At 40.7% G+C, this 26041-nt stretch overlaps 1 protein-coding gene across 5 annotated transcripts in view; it reads left to right on the top strand.

Annotated features, from left to right (window-relative positions):
• Nucleotides 1-24318, top strand: part of nhsl2 (NHS-like 2) — a 100830-nt gene extending 76512 nt beyond the window's left edge. For 4 of the 5 annotated variants that reach the window (XM_015351330.2, XM_015351333.2, XM_006632802.3 and 1 more), the window contains exons 2-8: nt 3184-3336; nt 9378-9514; nt 10757-10955; nt 12391-12522; nt 14802-17057; nt 18171-18312; nt 20193-24318. In XM_015351330.2, the coding sequence (XP_015206816.2) occupies nt 3184-3336; nt 9378-9514; nt 10757-10955; nt 12391-12522; nt 14802-17057; nt 18171-18312; nt 20193-20520 (3347 nt within the window). In that variant the 3' untranslated portion in view covers nt 20521-24318. The remainder of the gene's footprint in view (nt 1-3183; nt 3337-9377; nt 9515-10756; nt 10956-12390; nt 12523-14801; nt 17058-18170; nt 18313-20192) is intronic. The other variant, XM_015351331.2, reaches the window with a different exon arrangement.
• The last annotated feature ends 1723 nt before the right edge of the window (nt 24319-26041 follow it).

Raw genomic sequence — 26041 nt, 5'->3', positions numbered from 1 at the left:
AACTACTGTAAATGAATGGCTTGAGATAATGAGGATCATAAATAAAATAGTAATAACAAACTGTGCCTGCACTAATTTTTGTAAAAAAGGAGGCAGGGAAGTAAATGACCTGTTCTTGAAGACTCCCATGGGATCTGCTGGACAGCTTATCCCAGTGTGGATCATTTACAAGCAAGGTTTCTAGGGAATAGTCAACATGGATTTAGAAAAGTTTGATCTTAGGTAGCTTACAAGTTAGAATTTTCTGAACAAGGAATAGTAGTAATGGTTACAAATAGAGGAAATTATATGTCCTCTTTAGGGATTCAAAAAATCATCATAAAAGATTAATTATTTTAATCAAATGGTTAACGACCACATTTCAAGAATTGTGTGTGCTTCCGGACAGGGGGCACCTCTTTATCCTATGGGTTGTGGTAAAAAGTTTTTCACTGGAAAGTAATAGGAACTTAACTTCTTGTGCCTGGAACATAAAATGATTTCCTGATTCTGAATCAGGAATTGAGAGAGTCAATTAGTTCAGGCTCAGGAACAAATCCTCCAAAGAAGACACAAAAGGAAGATGAGTGTCACTGTCGGTAGGACAGAAAAAAGAAGTCCCTCTTCATTCTAAAATGCTTGTGTAGTTGGGAAAAAAAGTACTAGTATATACTGATCTCCTGGAGATTAATTAGCAGTGATGACTAAAGGAGCATTTTAGTGATCAACAAGCTGCCCAGCCATCTTGTTGTGTCAGATACCCTGACATCTTTCAAGACAAGGCTGGATGAGATTCTTGGCTCAAGCAGCTACTTCTTCCAAAGGCCAAAATGGGACACGCGATCCCCTGACGTTTATAACCTCTCTTATGCTCTTTTATTCCTACTGCACTGTATTTATACACTGAATGGAACTGACCTCAGATCTGCGTCAGGACACCACACAGCAGTGTTTTCTGGAGAAACCCCTACCTCCCTCACTTCAGAACTTTCCCATACTCTCTCTGTGCTTAGACCTAAACTGCAGTGACAGTCTGTTCTCCCGGTTCTCTCCTTTCCAAACCTGCTTATTTGTTCTTACCATACCACCTCTCCATGATCAAAGTTGAAGTCTCCTCTTGTAAGCCCTCCCCCATTTGTTGTTGTGGGAACTGGCTGAGATTTGTTTTTGTTTTTGTGTAGATGTAACTTCTTAAGAAGTTCGGGCTTAATGAATCTATGTAGAATTTCTCCATGTCACCCCTGAGCTTTTAAATGCCCTTGTAAACATTATACAGGTTGATTGTCTCATCCAAAAGACCAGAGCCCATAAAGCAGAATGTCCCTGTTAACAGACATTCAAACTTGTTTACAACAGGTTAATCAAACAGGGGAGCTAAAATTGAAGGCCTGCCTGGGCCTTCCTTCCATGAGTTTTGTCAAGGCCAGAGTGAAGCTGATTAACAAGATGTCCGATACGAAAAAGACCAATGGCTGTGGGAGTACATGAAGTACATGAACATCCCACAAGGTGTTGTTTCTGATCAGAACAAAATCTGAAATCAATCCCAGGGCCTGGGATTGGGTAGCCTAAGTGTAAAATACTCCCTGTCAAGAAAACGTTTCAGTTTATAATAGGTAAACTATAGTAAAGATGTGTAGCTTTTTTTTATTTATTGTGGAATGGAGTTCTGTTTCTTGGATACTTCTGCTCCTGCTTAAAAAATGATTCTTAGTTGTGATCTGAAATAGAAAAGCAGCATATTTAAGACATTTGATGTGGAAGTACTGTGACACGCTGAGATCATTTCTCCAGTCCTGTAGTTTGGAAAGGGGGGGGCTTTGAGACAACGTAGGCGTTTTGACCCTGGTGCAGATGTGTGTTTATTATTTGTATTATTCTCTTTTCAGTTACATAAATATTTGCCAAAAGCAAAACAAAAGTCTAGTTCTGTCTTTGAAGCTCCAATACTTAAGTCCCTTCCAGACAGCTAAGCTATTAGCTATTCAAAATTAACAATAAAAAGCAAAAGACTTTTACTGCAGTTCATAAATCAAACTGCTCTGTCTTCTCGGTCCGCTGACCTTTCTCTGTCTCTGTTTCTGTCTGAGACTCGCTCCCGGCCTCCGCACGCAGGCGTTGCTTGCCTCCCTGTCAGTTATGCTCTCTCTCTTACTGCCCACTCAGCAGCTGTGACTTTGCTCTTGCCACAGGACACCAAAGGTCCATGTTTCTTTCCTATATGTGCCCTGTGACCTTTGACCTTGACGGTAGCATCAGGTGACAGAAGGTGATTGTGGGAACTATATTTTTTTCTCCAACTCTGAGACTTAACCAGCCTATACCAAAAACATTTTCCAAACACCTGAAGTGTGGATTTCTAGACCTAAGACACATTAAAAAGAACAACCAGTGATTAAAACATTATTTCCTTTGGAACAGCATGCATTTGGACTACGATTTATTAGGTAGAAAAAAAACCCATCAGTTATATGTATATTAAAGTCGGGTTGATACTTTGAAAGTTCCTTTGGGCATTTTATACATTTTGTTGTGATATTTAAACTTTGGGAATCCAGTTATATAAATATTACAGTCAGTTTAGGGAGGTAAGATATTGCGAAGATCTCCTGACATGTCTGGTTTGTTCACAGGTTCTCATGGAAATTAGTGGAAATACTTGAGCAGAAAAATAGTTTATGATTCAAAACTAAGTAAACCAACTAAACTTAACTGTAGAGTAAAGGCATGGTAAACCTAGGACAGAACTTAAAGTGTTAGGTAATAGTGTCATGGTTATTTTTTGTCAGAAGCTTGTCTATCACCTACTGTAGCTGCTCCTTGAAGAATTCTTGGTAATTAGTCTCCAGGTGATCAGTAGATAGTTTCTTATTCAAATACTCACAAATCTTAGTGTAAAGAGGGGCTTCCTTTTACTATCCCAGCTCCAAAGACACTTAACTTCTTTTGTGTCCCCTGACTCTCTTACTCAGCCTGAACTCGTTTGGGTCAGCCCGATCACAGATGGAGCTAGCATAGAGCCTCTTGCTTCCTTGTGTGACCCTGTTTTCAGGCGCTGACAAAGTGGACCGCTCCAGTGGGGTGCATGTGTGCTCCCTGGGCCCCCTCCTCTCCCTCTCCCTGCCCTTGTGCGCGTTTTCTACTTTGCCACGTCCGCATCACTGTACATATCTATACATATTGAAATTCCATTTCCCCCTACAGCTGCCACTAACTTGGACTCGGAGAGCAAGAGAACGGCCCACTTCAGATCGTCATGGCAACAGCATGTGAATGTGTTCAGCTCCTCGAGTAGGCCGGAGTGTGTGGAGGAGCTGCATCAGGAGGCACAGCTCAATCTCCAGAGCTTGCTGCAAGGTAGGAGGATGCTGGGGTTTGTTTTTTTTCATTCATTTCTCGGTCCGTTTGTCCCTCTTGTTTATTTCGCAGCTTGGGTTGTTCACGAGAGCCCGAGGGAGGGTAGGAGGCTCAAGGCTTGCCTTTCATCCTTCTCTCTGACCGCCTCCCCCTGCCCTTCTTTTATTTTTGACATCTCATATAATTTGAAAAGACTTATTCATTCATTCAGTCATGCTGAAACCAGTAACGAGCCTCACCGTGTGTCCTGCTGGGCTAAAAAAGAGGGGACACTCTTCCTCTCGCTGCCTGTCGAGGTGTTTTAATTCTTCACCAGGTAAGACATGAATGGAGAGATGTTGTAATGCGCTTCACTGTTCTCTGCCCGGGGCTGTTACAGAATTCCAGTACCAGCTGGGCTGGTATATCTTCGATATATTGGCATTTACTGCGAGAGATATGTGTGAGACCTACAGCTGCAGGAACACACTGTAGATAACTGTTTACCTCATTCATTCCAGAGCCTTACCTAGTACAACAGTTTACATGCACATCTGTCTCTGTACCTGTAAGCTGCATCATTATTTATGTCAGATTTTTCATGGCCCAGCTTTTGCCATGACCTGTGCAGGTTTAGATGAGGCCGTTAAGGCGAGTGAAAAATAACCTGCATTTCAAGAGTTACTTGAAAAAAAAAAATACTTTTTTAAAAACTAAATATGGCCTTTCTTCTTAAGCCAGGAAGAATTCAGACAAGAACTGATGTTTAGCTGCTTACCAAGCCATTCCAGACTTCCCAAGTCATTTGTTTTACTAAATACAAGTCCAGTTCCCAGCCCTGTTTGTGAGTGACTCACTGTGTGGTTACTATCAGTCTTCAGAGCAGTACAGCTAGGAAGGACAAACAAGTTAGAAGTTCCTTATTTAAAAGCAGGGATTTTTGACACGAGCTTGCCTTTATGTGCCTTTCTAGCTGGAAAGAGCAAGTCCTGAGACTGTCTATCTACTCCCCAGGAGCAACTGAATGTTAGATGATGAGGCTATGCAATGTCCCCTTTTGTTAATGAAAGGTACTGTAGTTTATAACAGCAGTGTATAACAGCATATTGTAGCTTATATTCCATCTTTGTTCTTTCTTTGTGTTGTATTGTACATTTTATTTATGATCTTTCACTGCTGTTACTGATTAGCTTTTCATTGTTGCTAATTGCACCAGAAAGGTTCCACAAGGCTGCCAAGGAAAAATAATGTGAGAAGTATTTGAATGTTACACATGCTTCATTGCACAGTAGTTTCGCCAGCTGGATTTTCAGATCTCTACAACACCACTTTCTTTTTTCCATTACACAGAATGGAGTTTGTTGCAGCATTGAACTAGCACTATTGAAATCTGGGGATAGGCTTGTTGTGATTTCTGAAACTGAGTGTGTTCTCAGTATGAAGACAGAACTATGATACACAGTGGCTAAGAACTGCGGTTGTGATTGCGACATTATGTCTTTTAATTCACTGTTATGGAGAATTCTGCCTTAAAGATTAAATGGTGAAATCCAGAAAAGAGAGCACCATCTCATTTTGGGGTCCCAGCTTTGTTCACAGACTGTAACAGGAGATATCCCACGTTTACATCAAACACAGTTTATAATTTTTTGGCTTGGACTGAAATTAAAAATCTGTAACACTGCATATCTGGATTATATATAAGTGTTGTCGCCATTTAAGAAGTCCCCTCTTGGCGTTAGTGGTATTATGAATTATCCCAGAGGAAATGTTCTGCATGTTTGGATGTGTCTGGCCAAAGCACGCAATAATAAAACCTTTCGCTATCTTACTGATAGTGAAATGCAGACAGAACCACACACATGCTGGCAGAACCACAACTTCACAAGGCAGCAGTACACCGATGTCTGAACATTGCTACCTTGCAGGAGCTCAGCCCATACCCACAACAGAATCTGTCAGGTGGGTTTACTATAGTAGATCACAGCCAACACACTAAAGATTAACCAGGTTGTAGCACCACTGAGTAGTGTGCACAGTAGGCACACCACAAGCCCATCTGACACTCTGCAGTCAGTCCCAGAGAAAACGGGTGCTCTTTCCAGACAGGTGCCAGTTTTGCTGATATAAAGTGAAGTATGGGTACATAAAATCTGTAAATGGAAAAAAATACTCTTAAGAGTTTTAATAGCCTATGTTAGACAAAACATACCCTGATTTCTTCTTTAGCTTTGAAAAAAGAACAAGGCATTGGCTGGATGTGATACTGGCAGTACAGGCTCATTCTGAATTAGCAGAGCATGAATGTCTGTCTGTTCTTCATTCAAGCAAACAGTAATGAGCCAGGGGTCCAAGTAGGAAATAAGGGAAATAAACATTCTATACATTCAATCCTTCTTTACCAAAGCATTTCAGAATTTGGAACTATCAATCTAAATATATGAAAGGATTTATTATATACTGTACATATAGTATACGAACATTCATCCCACTTTATACTGTACATCCACTTAGAAGTTATGTTTTGCACATTGTTGCAAAGTCCATAAAAGCAGATTGTAATCAAACAAAATTTTTGGGCTGGGGTAAAGGCTACTGTGGTACTGTACTTTCCCCATGGCTGGAGACTGTATTGTGAGAGAGAGGGGGGGGGGGGTGACCCATTTTGAAGAATAGTTCTTGTTTGTGGAGTGCTTATTACCGAAAAGCAATGCAGGCCATTATTCTGCATCAATGAGGCGCCACACACCAGAAGCACGCCTGTTGCCTGTTCCAGTGGGCCGTGATCTCTCTCATTAGTGCTCAGCTGAGCTCTGTGGGCAACAGGAGGGCCAGCCAGTAAAAAGCTGTGGCAAGAAAACCTTTACGTCTGCTGTGGGCTCTCCAGATTGTTTGCCGTGGTAAAGACTGGTCCACGTGTGTCACTGTGGCTTTTCAAGCTTGGTGAGTGAATCATTTCAGTTGGTTTTAAAAGGAATAGGTAGGCTTCCAGGGTGCAGCTTGTAGGTAGTGTATGCACAGTGCTCTATAACTGAACGTTCTTGACTGTAATACATTAACCTTAGACCTCATCCTGGGCTCTTGCACCTGCAGTGACTTCAGATAGAGTGAGAGCTCAGAATGTACTAAAGTTTTTTTTTTTCCTTGGGGACTTTTGGGATCAATAGATCAAATTAGCAGATTGAGAGATGACGTGCTGTTGTCGGCTAAAGCAAAAAAAAAATTAAAAGTTATTTCATTGTCCTTTCTTTTTAATAAGATATTGTTTTAAAACGTTTAACCTGGGAGAAATAATTAAATACATATGCTACATACATTTCAGCTTTCTTACGTGTGCTCTTTTAAAAAATGTGCCTGTGTTTTTATTATTGTAAGTGCATTCTTTTTCTTTCCACACTTCATTTCTTAAGGTCCTAGTAGTCACATTTCCGAAACAGAGCTCACAAAATGCTTTAGAGTTGAATAAAATTCCATTAATGTTTAAAGCTGCCAAGATGTATTTAAGCAATCATAAGGAACTGGACAAAGATAATACAAGCCCAAACCATTGCAGCATTATTAAAACAAAGTCTTAAAATAAAAGCAAATTGTTATACTGAGGTTTACTAGACACACTGCAGAATGCTATCTGGTATTTTATCCAAATCTGGTAAAAGGTTTATTGGTGAGTAAACTGAGCAAACTTTCCAGTTTTACAAATGAAGATATTAATTAAGATGACGGCTCTGCCTAATTTATACACGTTTCTGTGGAGTTAGTTAACAAGTGAAGTTTGCAGATGACTTAATGGCAGACAAACACTGTAGATTAAATTTTATCAAGTCAGAGGAGCTTTTTTTAAACTATAGATATAGAATGAGGAACATGCCAACCAGAATGTTTCAATATGTAGTTAAATTCTTAGAATGTGTATGAAAATGACATGAAATTTGTGTATTTATGCACTAGATCTCATGTAGAATATTGCGTAAAGTTTTAGTCAGATCTGCAGTCAGTTTAGCGACGAGCAAAAAGATACATTCTTGGACTCAAAAGGAATGTCCAACTACACTGACCAACTAAAAGAGCTGAACCTTTTACATTTTGATCAGAGAAGACTTCAAGGGTCCTTAAGTAAGCAATCTTAAAGTATTCAACAAAGTCAACATATTGGACTTCTTTGCAAATCAACAGTGAACAGTGAAAGGCAATTAGTTGCTAGTAACTAATTGATCCAAGCATTTTGTCAAGCCATTTTTTAAAAGAAGCTTGGGTATTGGTTTAAGCAAAATGGCTGGATAGCTTGTTACAGATGCCCTCTCCTTTATAACCTTACTTACTGTATGTTCTTATAATCTATTTAAAATCAGAACATTCCCTTTTGTCATCTATATTAAGGATAGTTTCTTTTACATGGTTGGTTAATTTTATACAGAAGTGGTTTTCAACTTTTTTGTTTCAAAGTTGATACAGTTTAAAATACATCTTTAGGCTAAATTAACACTGATAACACACATTTGGAAAATCTGCCCTTTAAATTTTTGTATCCCTCCTAAAGTTTTTTAATCCATAATCTGGGAAGATTCTTTGAGATTCTGGGGGTGTTGTTATGTTGAGAGCTGTTACAATGTTAAGGCACTGCCAGGTGAAGGATTTGGCCTGTTTGTTTTAAGTTAATTTCATGAAAACTACATTTTTTTCTTCAAGAGAAATACAGGAATGACCCACAAGTCTGAGCACCAACTCTTCACTTTTCAGTTGCTAACATGATTGTGAAAAGCAACACAGAAAAGAACACATTTCAAAATATCCTTCCGTTGCTACAGTAAATGTTTTTCAGTTTAGATAAGCTTTAAAAAGCAAACCCGTAGAAAAGTGGACAAAAACTCAGGCAGGGGCCTTTTCGGAAGGGTTGGGCAAGTCTGGCCCAAAAATAGCAAAGGTTATGAGAAACTCTGCTAGTAAAATAATATTGCATTACCAGTCATTCACTATCTTATTTCTAGTCCAGTCAAATGTATTTTGGACCTTGGACAGGTGTTGATCCAGAGTGAAGTACAAAAGAAAAATAAATACATCTATTATTAAACCTTTACAAAACAGCGTTATACATACAATAATATTAAATAATATTAATATATACAGTATAATATACAATATGTAGTTAGTGCTTGTAAGTGAAAAGAGTTTTGGTTCATTTATGAAAATACAATATATCGGGGATCAAATTACTCTATGATTTTGTTTTGAAAGTCTTTCAAATTCATTATACTGTGTATTCAAGTGTATGTAGTGCACACATGTAGGGCAGTCAAACATACTAGGAGGATACAGTAAGAGAAATAATTCAGTTTCAGTGAGTTGTATTGTACTAATGATACTCTTCATAACTGAATGCACATATTCACAGAACTGAAAGATGGTTTTGTAACCATCTGGCTCTTTTCTTTTGTCTAAGCATTGAAACACCTCAGCTGCAGCTAAAGTTTTGCAGCAGCATCTTCATTATATGCAAGACTACACATATGCATGAGGACTGTCATTTTATAGCAGATTTTGCAGCACTAGGAAGAGTTCACTATCTCTGACAGACAAGAAACAGTTGTCAATTTTTGAATTGCATCACAATCTCCTCCAATTCATACCCCTCCATGACTGAATAATGTCATGGTCAGAATGGATTTTTTTCCCCTCAGACTGGTCCCAGAGACATGTCCTGAAGTGATCTGGGGGTTTGCTGGGCTTTTGTTGACTTGAGAGGTTTGCTATTGTTTTCTGCTGCCTAGCATTGCTAGGCAACCAGGCACCAGGAGTTTGGCATCCATATTTTGCTAGAGAGCAAGTTCACTTTTCTCCAGTCTGTGTGAGGGACAGGAGCCAATGAGGTGGCAGAGTTAAGGGTGGGGCCTCAGGAGGGAGGGTCGGGGTGGGGGTGGGGGGTGTAAGGCGTGAAATGTTAATCTGGCTGTTTACAAGGCCTGGAGGGAGCCAAAATCAAGAACTGTGTGTGTGTGTGGGTGGAACACGCTATGCATTTTCAAACCACCTAAGTGTGTTTCCTGTCTTCCGTTATCTTCACAAAGAATTCGAGGAGCAGCTGTACGACCACAAAGTTACAGGGCAGACGTTCCGACATCCTTCTTCCCAGAGCTCCGAGGACACTTCCCAAAGCAGATCTCCTCTAGCAGCGAGCAGCAAGCGGACAGAGTTTGTCTTCCTGGTAGGTTGCTCTTCACTCTGTTGCCGTGTCACGGCTCTGTCACTTCACATTTTGTAGAAGAATTTGCACATTTAAATTGAGGAACTGGGTTGGGGGCCAGGGCTGAACTCAGCTCAGTATCACAACAAATCCCACTGGAATTTGGTATTTTGTTTGCTTTCTCTTTGGATAATTTGGAGAAGTTGAGTTGTCATTCCAGATCACAGTGTTAACCCGGAATAGAAAACAGCAAAAACTGGCAGTGATGCCAGATTCATTACTTCTGTGCTTCCATCTGCAGTGATTTAATGCTGAATGTCGAAATTGAGGTTCTTTCAGACCCAAGTATTTTTAAACATTTTTCAATGTCTTTTATTATGTTATTTTTAATTACTTGCTGGTATGATTCTAATTTCTAATTCTTTATTAAAAAACTTTTTAAGAATCAACTGAAACACTGGCATTTGCATTTGGTCATAAAATCTTCTTCTATAAAAAACAGATTTCAAGCAATTGCAGAGAACAAGCCAACATATGAGTTGTTATTTTTTTAAGACCAAGATACAACAAATTTGATTTTTTGAGAGATGATTATAGGTTTTGTGCTTCAGAACATGTTGGATTTCTGAAGAGGGCTTGTTGTGTGCTACAGGCCAGGTATACAGAGGTGGTCTGAACTTGAAATGATTCCGGTCGTTAAAAGAGTTAATTTCTTATTTTATTACCCAGCCATCCAGCTGAAATGTAGGTTACCACAGTGCACATCAGCAGATATGTAACATAAATCAAGAGTTGTGGACAAAATCCCAGACCCATATATATTTCACAGTAAATGGCAGTGCTGAATTCATTATTACTTGCTACTGTATAATAATTAGGGGATCTAAGAAATAAGCGGGTGGTAATTTAAAAGTGATTAAACTGAAGGAGACAAAACTGCACAGCTTGTGAAAAAAATGGAAGATTTCACACCATGTTGCTGTTCTTTGGTCAGTTGCTTCTTAAAACCAAAAACCAAACCAGAAGAAGCGACACAGTTACTAACACCTGGGCTGTGCAAATAAGGTGGAAGAAAACAATGAGGTTAACAGGCAACAAGAAAGCGTAGCTAAATCATTTTCTTTGGAAGAAAACTTTTCTGGCTTTCTTTTGGGAGACTTCTCTAAGCACAGACACTCTAATCCCCCCCCCCCTCTTCAAAACGCTGTGCTTTGTGATCCTGTGTAAATACGCCAACAAAAGTTTGTGTCTCTTCACCGGCAGCCAGCCGTGAAGCAGGTGTGTGGGGATGAGACCACAACAGTAGGAACCCGCCTGCCGGACTCAGACTCCAGCTCGCCCCACACCCCAGACAGGCACCCCCCAGGCTGGAGCAAGACATTCGAGCTGCCAGGATCGGAGAGGCCACGCTGGAACCTAGGCCGCGGTGTTCAAGCCCACATCATCCCCATTAATGTATCTGGTATGCCATCCGCCTGTCTCTGTCACTCCTCTTCTGCCATTTTGTTCCATTCCACTCCTTCTCTCCTTTCACTCTTCCACACTCTACCCAGAAGGCCAGTGCAGATAGATAGCAGCTGTCTTCCAAAGGCCCTTGTCTGCAGGAAGTGCTGATTTTTCTCTCTTCCTGCTGTGCTGAGGAACAGGTAGTGGTTGCTGTGGCAACACCCAGCTGTAACTCGAGGCCAGGGGGAGACTGCGGAGTGTTCTTTATTTCTGAATGAAGATCAGGCCCTGTCACTAACAAGGGCATTTAAAGGGAATCCTTCAAATGTCAGCAAACATACAAAAAAAGGTGAATGGGAATGAGTGCATCCCCAAATGACCACTATATTGGGTGACTCAAAATTTAACCCGGGTCCTGAGTAAATTCCACTCTGGCTTGTAAAGCCTAGCCTTCCTAATGTTCTTCCTTAATTCAGCTGATGAAGTAATTTATCACTCATACTCCTCATTAAACCAGGTGGAGGCTGTACTTCAGAGGTGGATGAAGCAGTTCTCCACCACTATATAAAGTGCTTCAAAATGGAAAGCAAAGTGCTGTGTAAATATGAGGATGTATTGTTATAATTATTATTAATAATAATAACAAAGTACTTACTCCTATGGAATTAAATAAATCTCTAGCAATTACAGGCTTTTCAAACTACATTTCTTACTAGCAACATTTATTACTAAATATAATTTGCAAGTATAAAGAGGATGTAAAACATAGTGCTAATAATGTACCGGGACATACAGTATATGACAATAGATCTGCTTGCTTCTTCAGGCATTTTTTAACTACTGAGTGTCAAATATACCCAACAACTTCAGCAAACAGATCTTTACACAGCTTCTCCTCAACTTGCTGGCTGGTATTTCTGATTAATGAGGTCTTGCTAGTTGATCAATTAATGGTGAACATACAGCGTTTGTTCTACTACATGGATACATTTCAGGTGACACACCTGAATGAGGGTAGTTCTGCAACTCATTTTGGCCCTAAGCAAATGGGCAGGGGTGATATAAATCACATTTGACCTTTAAAGAGCCAAAACAAATATGCTCCAGATGGAAAATTGAATTCAATTAATTTTATTGAATTGTATTCAGTCTCGGCTGGAGTAAAAACCAGAACGTCTTCTTGGACTAGGAACAAGGTTTGGGAACAAACCTGGAAAATAGTGAATGAACACAATGAAAACAAATATAGCAATTGCCTGAAGTGAAGGCACACTACCTGGTGTGTATATATGCAGTGTAGGTCTAATCCTTAAGTTGTTCTGCTTCTCATTCTTTTTCTCACTTGTTTTCAAACTGCACCACAACTCACCCCAATCCACAGATTTCATGGGAATGTTTACCATTTCAGGGCTTTAGCTCTCACATTGAGAACAATTTCTGTCTTAATTCAGGACAGAGCTTTGATAAGCACGCCAGTGTGCTCCAGTCCCTTTTTAACACTGAGACTGCCATCAACCCAAAGAATATCCTAAGGAGAAGAAGAACTATAACTGGAGCCCCTGACCTCTTGCTACAGCACCAAGGTGACACCACAGGGCACATGGTAACTCCTTAAATCCATAGGCACTGACCCTGCAGATAAAGTCTATTTAGGATATTGAAATGTTTCTGTTTTCACATCCCTCTTTCCTTAGTTTTCAGTTAGAGATTCCTTTGTCATTCTTTGATGTGTACAAAATATATGTTTTTGTTCATTACCTCACCTTTGTACAGGTATACATGCCATTCATAATAGTATATAGACAGCAAAGTCATGTTCGAACACAACCCACAACTGACAATGTGACCATAATTGGGACATATTCAATTTAAGTGCATTTCAAGTCAGTATTTTGTTGTGTATACTTTTGAAACTTCTTGAAGTCTGTGACCCACTGAGTTCACTGTCTGTCTGTGGAATCAGAAATATTTTTCTTGGAGTTCTCTTTCATTTTGGGGGATGTTCTGACTTCTTGGGTCTTGTTCTTCTTGGCTGTATGTTGTGTGTCAATGTTATGCTCCATGGTGAAAAGTTGCTTTTCTTCCACATAAGCACCGTGTTTCAACAAATGTGCTGCCGCTATTAGTTCCACCACCAAAACAGAAAAGTGAGTCAGTTACAGGGCCATTGTGCATGCCCAGGTCATGATGTTATTTCCATCATGAGGAGGTGTTGTTCAGAGTATTTCAGTCCCCTTTCTCCTACTGCAGTCTTTCCATCACTTGCTTGAGGGTTTATCTCATCTCATCTGTCCATAAAACATTGATACAAAAGTCTTCTGGCTCATGTTTGCACCACCAAGAGAAATATAACCAGGCTTTTATGTTGTTGATGATGATAAATTATAACCTGTGTAATTCTGCTATCTCAATCTTTTTTTAAATTTAGATTTTAAAACCTTCACCTCTTCACTATGGAAGTTACTGGCGAGTTCACTGACTTTTGTTTTAGGGTTTTCCTTAACAGGTCAGATGAATTTTCAACTGCAGATGTACTCCTTGGTCTTTGCTGATAAGTAATTATACCTGTAGTTTATTATTCAGTCTTCCAAAGTATTGATTTTGATATACCAATTTGATTTTTGGCAACAGACTCCATACATTGAAGTCAATTATAGACTGGTAGTTAGATTTTTCACAGCTCTTTCATGAATCTAATTACCCAAGAACAAAAACACCCATCCAACAAGAGACACCGGTCAGCCAATTCATCCAATTGTCCCAATACGTTACTCCTTCAAAATAAAGATTTTTTTAACACTTTTTTCAAATTATCCAAGGGAATAGTACTGTGCTGTCTTTAATAAAAATGAAGCACTTTGGACTTGTACTTATCAGTGTAGACTTCAGTGTATCACTACCTTTGAAGGGTGCTGTATCATACTCAAACACCTATTGTGGTGAGGCATGGCAAATTTCCATATTAGGAGATCTTCATCCTTCATTCTTCAAGCAGCAGTGACATCTGTAAAACTCTGCTGTATAGAACGTTTACATATATGTCTCTGTCAGCACGTATCAGTCTAATACACTTACCATGGGATGAACAGAGGAAATAATTCTGGTTTGATCTCGTGCTTTAATTTTGGAGAATGTCACCTGTTTTGAATGGTGAAGGAGAATCCCTCCCACCCTTGATATGAGATCTAGAGAATTTTGAAAACTGAGTATGCAGCAGTAAGTTTAGGAATGTCTGGGAAGTTTAGAGAAGAGCATATTTTGAAGAGTTGTCTGAGGAAATTCTGCTAGTTAAACCTCTTGCCTCAGCTCTTTTTTTGTTTACCTTTGAGTGAAAGGGGCAGAAATTGTTCAATTGTATGGATTGCGAACGCATTACAGTATATCTCTATAAAAACTACAGAATTTGGAGTCTTGGTTTTTTCAACACATTTTAGAATTTGAGTACAAGGTCAACATTCTTATATCAGCAGTTATCTATTTAGGACTCACTCTCTCTTTCTAAAAAATACTTTAGTATTTTGTAACACAGCTTAATAGGGTAGTCTCTGGCTTCCCTGTGACTGTGTATTAGATAAAACAGTTACAAATTGAATGGATGGATAGTATAGAACAGAAAGTAATAAAAGAAAAAGTGAAGTCAAAGTAATAATTTGATTTTAGTGCGTCACAGACTCTGTAATTTCTATAAATGTTTGTTTTTATGAGAAAAATCTCCACCTGAAATAAAAATATTCAAATGTGGCAGATTTCATTAGTTCTTCAGGAAAATCAATGTAATATAAGCAAAAAAGCTGGAGATGAGTTCAACTATATTTAATGAGCAGAAGCACCAGGGTAATTGTGGTTTCTTTGTATCCTTCAGGTGACGGCCATGCTGCTGTGGAGCAGACCTTCAGCGCTGACCTAACCCAAGGTGCTTCTACTCCGGAAACTGCTCAAGCCAGGCAGCTGTCACCTTCTTCAGAAACTGCCGGCCACTTGATGCCTCTTAGAAAGACGTACAGCGATTTGGACCAAATTCTTTCACAGACGCCAGGGAGTTATTCCAGCCTGATGGAGAACTCTACCATGATGTGCGCTAGTCCTTCCTGGAATGGACCAAAGGGTTCTACGTTTTCTCCTTCCTGGAATAATTCTTTCAGCTATGTGCTGGCAGCGAGCCCTGTTGCCAAGCAGCCCTCCCAACATGAGGGCGCACTCACATGTCCCTTGCAGGGTAGCTCAGGTCTTTCAATGAGTTCAGGGTCACATTCCAGTTCTTTTACATCCATATCCATGGAGCCATCTGCCAGAGCACAGACTGTGGCCAAGAGAAACGACACAGAAGGAGGTCCTACGAGCCCAGGGCAAGACAAGCGAACGGCCCGGGTTCATGCATTTAAGTTCCGTGAAAGATCCCTATCTACCCCGACAGATTCCAGCTCCTTCTGCTCCACAGATAACATCTGCTGTGATCACCGGAGGGAAAACGAGAACTATGCCATGAATTACCCCAGCGCCAGCTCAGAGGACAGTGCCAGCACTGACAATGCTTCCGTAGTGGCAGATCCTCATGGCCGACCCAGGCAGAGGTCCAGGAGCATCTCACTGAAGAAGCCAAAGAAAAAGCCCACCCCCCCTGTCCGGAGTGTGTCCTTGATGAAGAATAAAGCAGGGAGGAAAAGCGATATCACCTCCTTGACCAAAGAAGAGAGGCCCAAGAGTCTCTTCCTTCCCAGGGATAAAGATAACTTGCAGAACATCTTTGAGGTAGCCCCCGATTTCATCGACTCCAAGGCATTACGAATTGAAAGAGACCTGCAGGCTGCAACTGTAGCAGACGCCCCATTGTTGGGGAAAGAGATTGATATGACCTTTCCGAGCCACTGGCAAATCAGCGAGTGGAAATCCAACGACCCCTACAGGTCCTTGTCCAGCTCCAGTACTGCCACAGGGACGACTGTCATCGAGTGCATGAAAGTGCGTGAGAGCTCGGAATCTCTCGAGTCCCCCTCCACCTCCCGCGCTACGTCACCTTCCCAGCTCTCAACAGAAGCGGAATCCAAAATCTCACCCCTAAAGCCCCCGGGGTTGATGTCCCCCTCCAGTGGGTACTCCAGCCAGTCCGAAACTCCTACCCCAACCATTCCCACTTCTCTGATCACTGGGCCTTCACCGCAGGGCTGTAAGATGAGGCCAAAAATCCCAGAGAGGAAGTCCTCTCTCCCGGCCACTTCTCCCAGAGAGAAGAGTTCTCGTTGCAGGCTGTCCTTTGAGCTGCCTGTCACAACTCACTTGGATTTATCTTCTCTCAAAGGGAAGACCAAAGCCAGTCGCCGTCATTCCGATTCATCCACGTCTAACAAGTGCGGTCAGAAGTTAAGCCCCAGCCAAGTGGTGATGCCCGTGGTGACCCAGTTAGACCTGAGATCTGTGCGGCTGCGGTCAGTCAGCCGCTCGGAGCCAGATGACAATGCAGATGGTTCTTCTGACATCATAGAAGAGGAAGAAAGCAAGGAGCACTCCATCACCCCGCAGCCAAAAGTTAAGCCACCAGTTGCCATGAAACCACCACTGCCCAAAAGGCCCCCAAACCTGCTCTTTAAATCTCCATCCTCGTCTCCCCTAGCGTCTGAATCTCCACCTGCCTCTCCAAAAGACAAACTTACACCTGTCGAGAATATCTACATGGTGGTCAGAAAACCCAAAACCAAGAAGCCTCAATGTCCCATTAGTCCTAGCTCCCCTCAGGAGTATCCCGAGCTGCCAATTCCCAGCATGAAGCAAGGAATGGACTTTGTCAACCTGCATTCTCTTCCAGATAGGGAGGACAAGAGCAAAACCCTCCCCAACCGAATAATTGTTTCCAGCCTGACTGAGATGGAAAAGAAAAAAAACAAGATACCTCCACCAGTCCCCAAGAAACCTAACGTGCTCCTTTTGCCAGCCAGTTCATTTCAAGCCAATGGGACCACAGACAGGCCTGTTATCACTCTGGACAGCTGCCGCCCCTCTGGAGCTGTATTCCCCAATGATCTCTGTGGTGAGAGTGAAAACCACATCAAAACTGTTGCAGCCAGTGGAAATGACAGCAAGCAGGATCCTGGAGAAATGGCGCCCTCTGCTGCTACTCCAACAGGTAAGCACCTTGACAGGTCGTCTAAAAGAGACACGAGAAGTGTGCGTCTTTTTGCAAGCTTTTGAATAATTCTCATGTTTGATCCTGTTGCCTCTGGAAGTTTTAGAAAAGGTGCATTTAGTTTTGTGTAATGGCATTTAGTTTATTTTATTTTCCTGTCATTTTTCCCTCCAGGGAGTTAGTTATAGATCTTTCAACACTCTTAAGTGGGAGCGTTGAAACAGTTTGTGGAATGAAGGCAATACATTAGACACTACATTTAAAATTATAAACCTGCTATTATTTTTCCATTTTTTCTCTTCCCTTTTCATTTTTTTAGATGTTGACACATTTGTCTTTTCTAGAATTGATTACTGAAACTTGCCACTCTCTGGGGTATCTAAAACCACAATGATATGTTCACAATTTTCCAGCCAGTGAATGAGACCACATTATGCCTGTCTTGGAGTTCTTGCACTGGCTTCAGATTTTGTGTTAACTTCTAAATTCTCATGCTCATCTATAAGGCCTAAGAAGGCTTGGCACCTCAGTACCTATCTGACTTATCTGTCTACTCCATACCATCCAACCTTCATTCATCTGACTATGGTCTTCTATATCTCCCCCAAGCTCACCTACCTACTATGGGCGACACAGCCTTCTCTTGCTATTGCATTTAACCTGATACTTTCCTCCTACACTGACCTAGAGACTTTCTACTCTTGAACGGTGGCTACAGTAACCATGTCTGCATTTAGTGTTGTCTAAAAACCCAAGGATCTCCCAGCAGCCTCTGCCTCAGTCCGTGTGAGCTGTACTGGCAGGCTAGGCAGTGTCTTTATTGGTGTACAGGCCTCATCCCGAGCAGAGCAGATTTGAGAAGCCGAGAGGCAAGCAACAGAATATCCATGTGGATGTCTTGAGTGGTTTATGAAGACAGAAAGGTTTCCTACATATCAGGTCCAGGCCGCTTTCAAGAAGGTACAAGAAGCGCACAAGGAAAGTAGAATTTCTAAAGCAAACAAAGGAAATGAGGACATATTGTAGACAACAGCATTTACATTTACAGTGGAGCAGTCTGATAACCTAACATTTTCCAGAAAGGGACCCATTATTTTTCTATTTGATTGACAGATACTGCCCTCAATGAGAGTGTTGAGGAAAGTAGCACAGGAAGCGAGAAGACCGCCCTGCGGATCTCAGAAGAAGATGACGATGTGTTCATCCAGACATCCACCCCCCACACCACTGAGGACCTCTTCACTATCATTCACAGGTGCTGGCCCATTCTCCACCATTGCTGGAGTCAGTAACAATTACAAATAACTATCAGTACAGCCCTGTCTTTGCATAGGCATTCCACAGCTTTTCATAAATAAGAACAGCTGACGTCCAACAATGAGTGCCTCGATAACAGTACTCTGCCTTCCCTTAAGCTTGCAACATGATTTTTAAAACAAAAACTGTGTTCACTGAAATTCCTTTGCACTAAAGTTACTTTCAGTAGAAAAATGTATTTATACATCCTTTAGTTTAAGATGAAGTTACCTATTCAGCCAGGTTGGTAAGTGAAGGCAGAATTGTGCAAATGTAAACTGAAGGATAACATAAAAGTGTGACCGTAAAGTATAGCATGTAAATACTTTAATGAGATGAAAACAACAGGCTTAGTTTGTTACAGTCCAGGGGGAGTAGCACATTATAAAAGGACAGTGCCTGCTAAATTTACCGTGCATGGTGGTGGGCTTTCTCTAGGAACACTATGACCGAACATGTGCCTTGGCACCAATTCAATTAAGATTTGCTGCTTCTTTGTGTAGCTTTCAGCAAAACAACCTCTCTGCCAAAGTGATGGCATGCTTTAAATATTCATTCTTTTTCTTAAGTCTATATCTGGCTCCAGAATAGTGCTGTTGGATGGAGGCGGTACATGATAGTCCTCTTGGTGTCCCTCTGTCAACCTTTCCAGGCACATTTACTGCTGTTTTCAGACAGGAGGAGTGCTGGGACCAAATTTGGCCAGCTTTGAGTAGTGTAGTTCTACATCTTTAAAGGGAAAAAAATATATTTTTTAAGATCGCCCATTTCTTCTAGTTTTGTAGTCTCATTTTTTTGTAGTCTCAGTCATTTTTTAAACGAATGCCATAGCATATATTTAGAGATTAAAGACCAACCAGAGATTATCTACATATTATATATAAAATTATATAGTTCTTATATGTAAGATATATATGTCACTAGCATGGAGAAAAAAAGCTTTGCATTGTAGATTCCATGGATATTAGCAACTGATGATGAAGACGACAGTTTTGCACAATCACTGCTGCCTGAACTGGACTGCATTGATACCTATACATGTTCTGGTCCAGTCCTCATGTTCCATTCACTTTGTCATCTTATTTAAGCATAGCTTCATCTTTGTGGTGTCTTCCTCTCTCTTGTTCCAGCTTGTGTCCTGTTTACACTATGAATTGCATTAGCAAATGTACCCAAGCTCTTAAGATTATCTGGCTTCACCAAAGTTTCTGCAAAATATATATATATAATCCAGAAGCAGATGAAGAGTTTTTCTGAAATTGATTTTTTTAGCAGTTTTTGGTTGTCAGAAAAAAGCTGTTTTTGTTCATATATTGTACTTTTCACCAAATTAAAGCAGAATCCTACTGAAAAGTTAACTATGGCTTTGAGTGATACCGATCCCTGTCCATATGACAAGTTGACAAGTTGCATGTCTTTCTAGAATGTAGCTGAGGATATTCTGAGTGGTTCAGCCACTTGGAGTGCAGGTTGGGTCCTCCACTCCAGGCATTCCCAGTTTGAATCAGGGATATGTTACCAGCCCACTGGGACTGCTGTGCAGGGTTGGGTGAGATTGAGCTCACCAATGTAATGTTGCACACTGTGCATCAGTGATGTCTGTTACCTGCCTGGCTTGTTTGAGCTTATAATGTTGTCCATGATCAGTCCTCCAGTCAGGATGAATCCTCACATAAGGACACTTTGTGAGCAATATCAGGTTGTAGAGCAAAGTCAGCTTAGTCCTCAACTCAATTTGCTGGTTAGGTGGTTTTACTGGTAAGCCAAGTTAGATGCTCTTGGAGACAGCACGTTTCTGCACGTTTGCCCAAATGCTCTCTTCTCCTTCCCTCCCGGCAGGTCAAAAAGAAAAGTCCTGGGCAGAAGGGAGCCTGCGGATTCCTTTGGCAGCAGGCAGAGTTTGGTGTCTCCGGTCAAGAACACCGTCCCCATGAGCGAGTACAAGAGTCTGTCTCTGAGCAGCATCAGCAGCACCCCGAGATCCAGCTCCAGGAATGAGAACTTCATGGCCCTGCTCCAGAAGAAAAGCAACAAGCCCAGTGCCAGCGCCCGCGTTTCTGCCATGGAGCTCCTGAAAAGCACCAACCCTCTGGCCCGGCGGGTCACCGAGTTCTCTCAGTCTGAAGCCGAACAGACCAGCAACGCCAAGCCCCTTCCAGACCACTGATAGCTCCCAGGCCGGTTACACAGAGCAAGAAAGTGATGTACAGGAGCCCTGCGGCACATCTTCTCTTCTGCTACACTTTGGATGGTGCCAGCAAACGAGGCATATTGGCTCAACACAGGTTGAAATCCTATTTTTAATCTGCTCCCTTCTTGCTCTGAGAGGCTAGAGACCTGCACTATTACATATTTGTGTGCATGACTCTGAGTACGGCAGTCTGACTCCATGTGTGCGATTCCCTTGAAATAGTGGAACAGTTTCATTATTCTCAGCCAGACTCCCCTTCCCTTACCGCAAATAAGCATAGTGCATTACTAGGACCATCAAGGACATCAAGGAAATATCGTTTGATGGCAGACGAGAAAAGAGTAAATTCGTGTTTCTCTACCAACATTTCATTGGAAGAGTGATTTTTTAAAATCCACCTTGGAAAGATCTAACACATGCAGGATATTGAGATCAATTTGGAAAAGCAAAACAAAGAAAGCGGTTGATGAATGCTATTGAAGAGTGAAACTCAACATAATAATACGTAATAGGTTTATTCCATGCTGAAAAAAAGAAGAAAGAGAACACAACGTTTCGGCCATGGAGCCTTCTTCAGGTGTGTCACCCACCTGAATAATAATACGTAGACAACTCAAACTCGGCAAATAGGACCTAACGCCCCACACATTTGAAAAAAGGCACTTTCAACAAATGCATGGTTCATTATACAAAGCATTTTTATTAAAATTACAGTTAATGTTGAATTTTTATTTGATTTATCTTGTAAATATAGAAATGTATATATATATCTTTAAAGATCTTTGTTTAGTAAAAGAGAAGCTTTTATATCAAAGTGTGACAAGGCTTGCTTAAATAGTGTATCTTATGATAGTGAAGTCACACTATCTTGGGATCAAAGAAAATGATTACAAATGGCAATGCAAACAGCTCAGATGGTTAGAATGGAATGCCACACTGCCTATATCAACATACATATATATATAAACTTATAGAAAATATCCCACAAAATCAAAGGGTCATTAAGTTATAGATATGCCTGTGTACTAATTTCTCAGTACTATCTGAACCTAGTGTTGGCCAAAGTGTAATGTGCACACATCAAAGCCAGATTGTAGCGTGTTGTCAAGCTTGTCCTTTTTTTTTATTTGCAAACCGTATACAAGGGATGAATGTGTTTTTGCACACTTTTGTTTGACCCTTTCATTTTGGTTTTTTTTTTGACATGGCGGACTTTTTCAGAAGTGAGCAAAAATTCAGGGAGAAAGGTTAAACCTGTCCTTTTGATTGCGAGGTGGCCATGGCGACGGATCCCTTTCTACAGCCCCTCCTCTGGTCTTTTTCCGAAACGCAAGTCACAGACTGGCCCAGTACTTTCTATTTCCAGGTGTGCACTGAGCCTCTGTGGATCTCCTCTTACCTTGAGAGACAAGTACGACTGTTCGAAAGGGGGAACAACTACTGAACAGTTCCTTTTTTTTACTGTAACATTTGTCTTCAAATTGCAAAATGTTTGGCTTCACCATCACTAACCCTTAAGAGCTTAAGTCTTCAGTTCCCTTTCATGCTGAAACCAGGATCCTACGTCTGGAAACATGTATGAGAACAAAAGCAATCCCTCAGGCAGAGGGTTCTTTGTCGAAATGTAAATCCAAGGAACAGTAATGAATGAACTTCCATTAAATCTTTCCTTTAAAGTAGGTACAGCACAGTAGCAGTGGACAAAGGGGACTCCAAACAGAATAATCGGGTCATTTCCGCACACCTTTCACGAGAACAGCTATAAGCTCGATGGCATTCACTGGGTTTCTAGACTGCAGCAGAAACTCCTGGTGCTACAGTATTAGGTCTGGACACCATCTTGAAGACTTTGACCAACACCGAAAAGAATCTTTGACTTGTGATCTCTCTCGACTTTGTCACAGCAGACGATGCTGGATTTTAAACACAACGACAAGTCTTTCAGGTATCCAGCGACGGAAACACTGAGGTGACACTTGTTTTTAAATATTTAGCGAATGAAACAAAAAAAAAGTGTTTGTTTGCCTTGAACTCAGGCATTAGTGCCTCTGTGTTTTTTAAATGCCTTGGTATTGCACTTCCTTAGCAGTATACCGTGATTTTTTTAAATTCTGTTTACTATTATTCTGATTGTACCTATTCTTCAGTGTGCTCCATCTGTGTTTTAATCCCTTGTGAAAGGAAATTCCTACTGACAGAGGAAAGAGAAGCTTAGATGCAGAGTAAAAAAAAAAGAGCTCCAAGGATTATGAATTTCAGAATGGCTAGATTTCTTAAAATGTGGAACTTCTGCCTCTTGATGATGGGAAATTTAACCATAATCATTTTACATGGCATTTCTGTAGTTTCCCCCAAGTTGAATCACAACACACATTCACTCTGTGGTGCTACACTTTAAGATACCTGTCTGTGGTTCACAGCACTTTTCTTTGATGAAATTTATCAGGTTTAGCTACACAAGTTCCACATGAGTTTAGCATTGCCGGTCCTTTCAGGTAAGATACTGAAGTACCATTCCTGAGGTATCCACATGGTCTTTAAAGGAGACACACTCCCTTCACTTTCTTAGCTCATGAAGTTGTTTGAGCCTTTTATGTTTGAGGTCTTCAAGTCTGGCCCTTTCATCTTCACATACAGAAAGCTGAAGCTTCTGTTAGTACAGTATGTGTAACACAGGGAACCCCATTGTTCCCTTCCTCTGAAAAGGACAAATTGCCTGACGTTCATAATAAGTGATTGCCGGATAGTTTGACATTTTGTGTTGCTCAAAGGTAGAATTCCAGAAATCTGAAACGGTAACAATCTAGCAACAGATGACCAAAGTATGGAAAAGCAATTTCTTTGAAAAAAATCGGTTTTGGAAAATGACCCAGAGTGGACTTGCGAAGTTCGAAAAGTTGGAGCATGCCACCATGAGCCATCATGTCAGTATTAAAATAGCTGAGGTTCCCTCGAGTCAGAGGAACCTCTTTTTACAGCAGCTCAATCTTAACAGATTGGTTCCCTTGCACAACTGGAATGGTTCCGAAATTGAACTTTGACGGCTGTGCTCTGCCTATCGTTCTTTTTTTGCCAGCAGTTGGCAGCTGTGGAAGAAGATACTGTATAATTCTGTCAACAGGTCCCAGTTGATGTTCCAGCTCCAGATCCTTCTTGTAAGATGCGAAGACTGCATCGGAGCCAGTGTATCCTAGCTTTAAACAGACTTCAATGACTCTGGTGGAGACTGTCTCCTACTTGATATTTTTGTTTTGTGACAGAGCTACAGGCCTTATTTTGCCTTTCAGGTGTGTCACCCTTCTTCCTTTTGCTTTCCATTGTACTACTCACAGGACTCACAGCTTTTAAAGCTTTCCTTTATTCCCGGTGAAAACTGGTTCCAGTTAGAAATGACCCCATAGTCAGACCCCGGAAGCACCAATTTATTCCCCGTGTCACAGTGAGCATTGGAAGGAGTAATCCATTCTACTGATGAGGTTAATAGTAAAAAGCCAGAGGATCCTACAGCAGGAGACCTCTGAAAACATGAGCGCTAATAGAAAGGTGCACTACCGTTTCCATTAAGTTTGAGGGATGACAAAAACGAAGCTTTAAAAATACTCCCACGGGTTTCATGTGTCCTAAATCTCAACATCAGAAAGTGGGATTTTTTTTTCTTATAGGAAAATAATTCAAATTATTCCACCAGTATTAAATGCAGCTGTGATTCTGTAAACAGCTACTTCTTGTCTATGTGATGAAATATCATTTAAATAAATTATTTTTATTGCTTAACACCTGGTCAGTAGTGTTTTTTTTTTCCATCTTTAGAACGATATTAGAATATGAAATCTAATCTCTTATATGCTTGAAGTTTGTGTTGATGAACTTTTGTCAGGTCGGTAAGATACAATAATGCACTACAGAACACGCAAGGATGAGGCAGAAGTTCACTGCTTATTTCAAAAGTATTATATGATTTCTGCTGGCTTTAATTTCTTTATTGGTTTTATTTTTCATATTTATCTAAAGGTTTGTGTCCAAAAGTGTTTTCGGAAGTTTTCTTAATACATAAACATTGGACAAGAACTGGACAAAACTGGAGCATAAAGGTGAATCTCACAGGAAAGGAAAAAGTGAGGCCCATAGCTAATTAAAGTCTATCCAGAAGATACAGCTTTTGTAATACAAAACTTGTGATAAATGATATCTTGATAGCGAAGACCTTGCAGCTCCCTCAGTTCAGCCACTTTGAACCTTTGAAAATACCCTTGAATATCGGAAAACACTTTTCAACTTAAATTGACTTTAACCTGCTACCTCTCTTCACGAAATGCGAGAAGTACAAGCAGCTACTCTGAAATTGGTACAGTATAGAACAGAACCATTTGTTAACAAAAAAGAACAGCTGTTGCCCTCTTGTGGCAGAAAACAGAAAAGGGGAAATGGTTCTCCACAACACAAAGCTGAAGGTTTTTATGGTGTAGGCCAATGAACTGGACAGTATGGCAGAAATAAAACATTTTTGATTAAGTCACTTTCAGTGAGCGTATTGTTAGGCCATTTTCAAAAAAGAAAAACCCTGTGATGCATTTATGCAACACTAAGGAAATATTTTGCACAGGCGTAAATGTTGTCAGGCCCTTCCAGATGATGCCGGTCCCATTCCTGTATTAATCCTTTCTTCTTACCTGGTGTTCAAGGGTCAAAGGCTGCTGGTACTCCAGAGTAATTGCACTTTTCTTCAGTGCAAAGGTCTAGCAGCAAGCATTCCATCTCCACTTGTCCTGCACTTGTTTTTTTCTTACTTATTTTCAGATTTATTTTTTCAATTAATTTCTACAAAGATTTCAGTGCAGTGATTTGTAAGTTTTGGTTTTCTCAAATTTGGGAGTTATAGAGATCCTGTTTATCACTATACTATACTTTTTTGTTATTCATGCTCCTTTTACTACGTGCAATGTTAAAAATTCTTCATCTTTGTCGAATGTTTGCCTCCTGTTCTTGTTACTTATTATGTGTTTTTCAAAGCTGGTTGATTAACGTTTTCTAGCTATGTCATTCATGTTATGTTCTAAGTTGTTAAATAAAGTTGTGATGAAAGCCGATAATAGTAGTACATGTGCAAATCATAAGCTGGAAAGGCCCATTTCCAAGATCCCGGAAAAAGCTACAGTAGGGCTGGCCCTGCACGTAAAATTTAGTTAAATTTGGTTGCACTATTGTTTCAAAGGGCGCACCTCTCCCTTTTATTAACGGTTACGCTCCTGGAGACAGAACACTACAGTATTCCAAATCAGCTTTTTCATCATATTGTAGTGTTTGCAGGTTCTTTACAGAACAAGGATGAGTGGAGACGCGATTAACAACTAAGCATTAGCTTTTTTCGTTTACAACCACACAAAACCAAACACAGGATCTACACACACATGAGGAGACTGACGGAACACGTACACATAGTTAGGGTGGTAATTACCTAACAACACACTACACTTTTACAGGACTACACAGGGCACTA

The sequence above is a fragment of the Lepisosteus oculatus genome, chromosome 8 (genome assembly GCF_040954835.1).
Source record: "Lepisosteus oculatus isolate fLepOcu1 chromosome 8, fLepOcu1.hap2, whole genome shotgun sequence".
In the NCBI taxonomy this organism is placed as follows: domain Eukaryota; kingdom Metazoa; phylum Chordata; class Actinopteri; order Semionotiformes; family Lepisosteidae; genus Lepisosteus; species Lepisosteus oculatus.
Note: the sequence above shows the minus strand (reverse complement) of the source record. Positions and strands in the feature narration are given on the sequence as shown.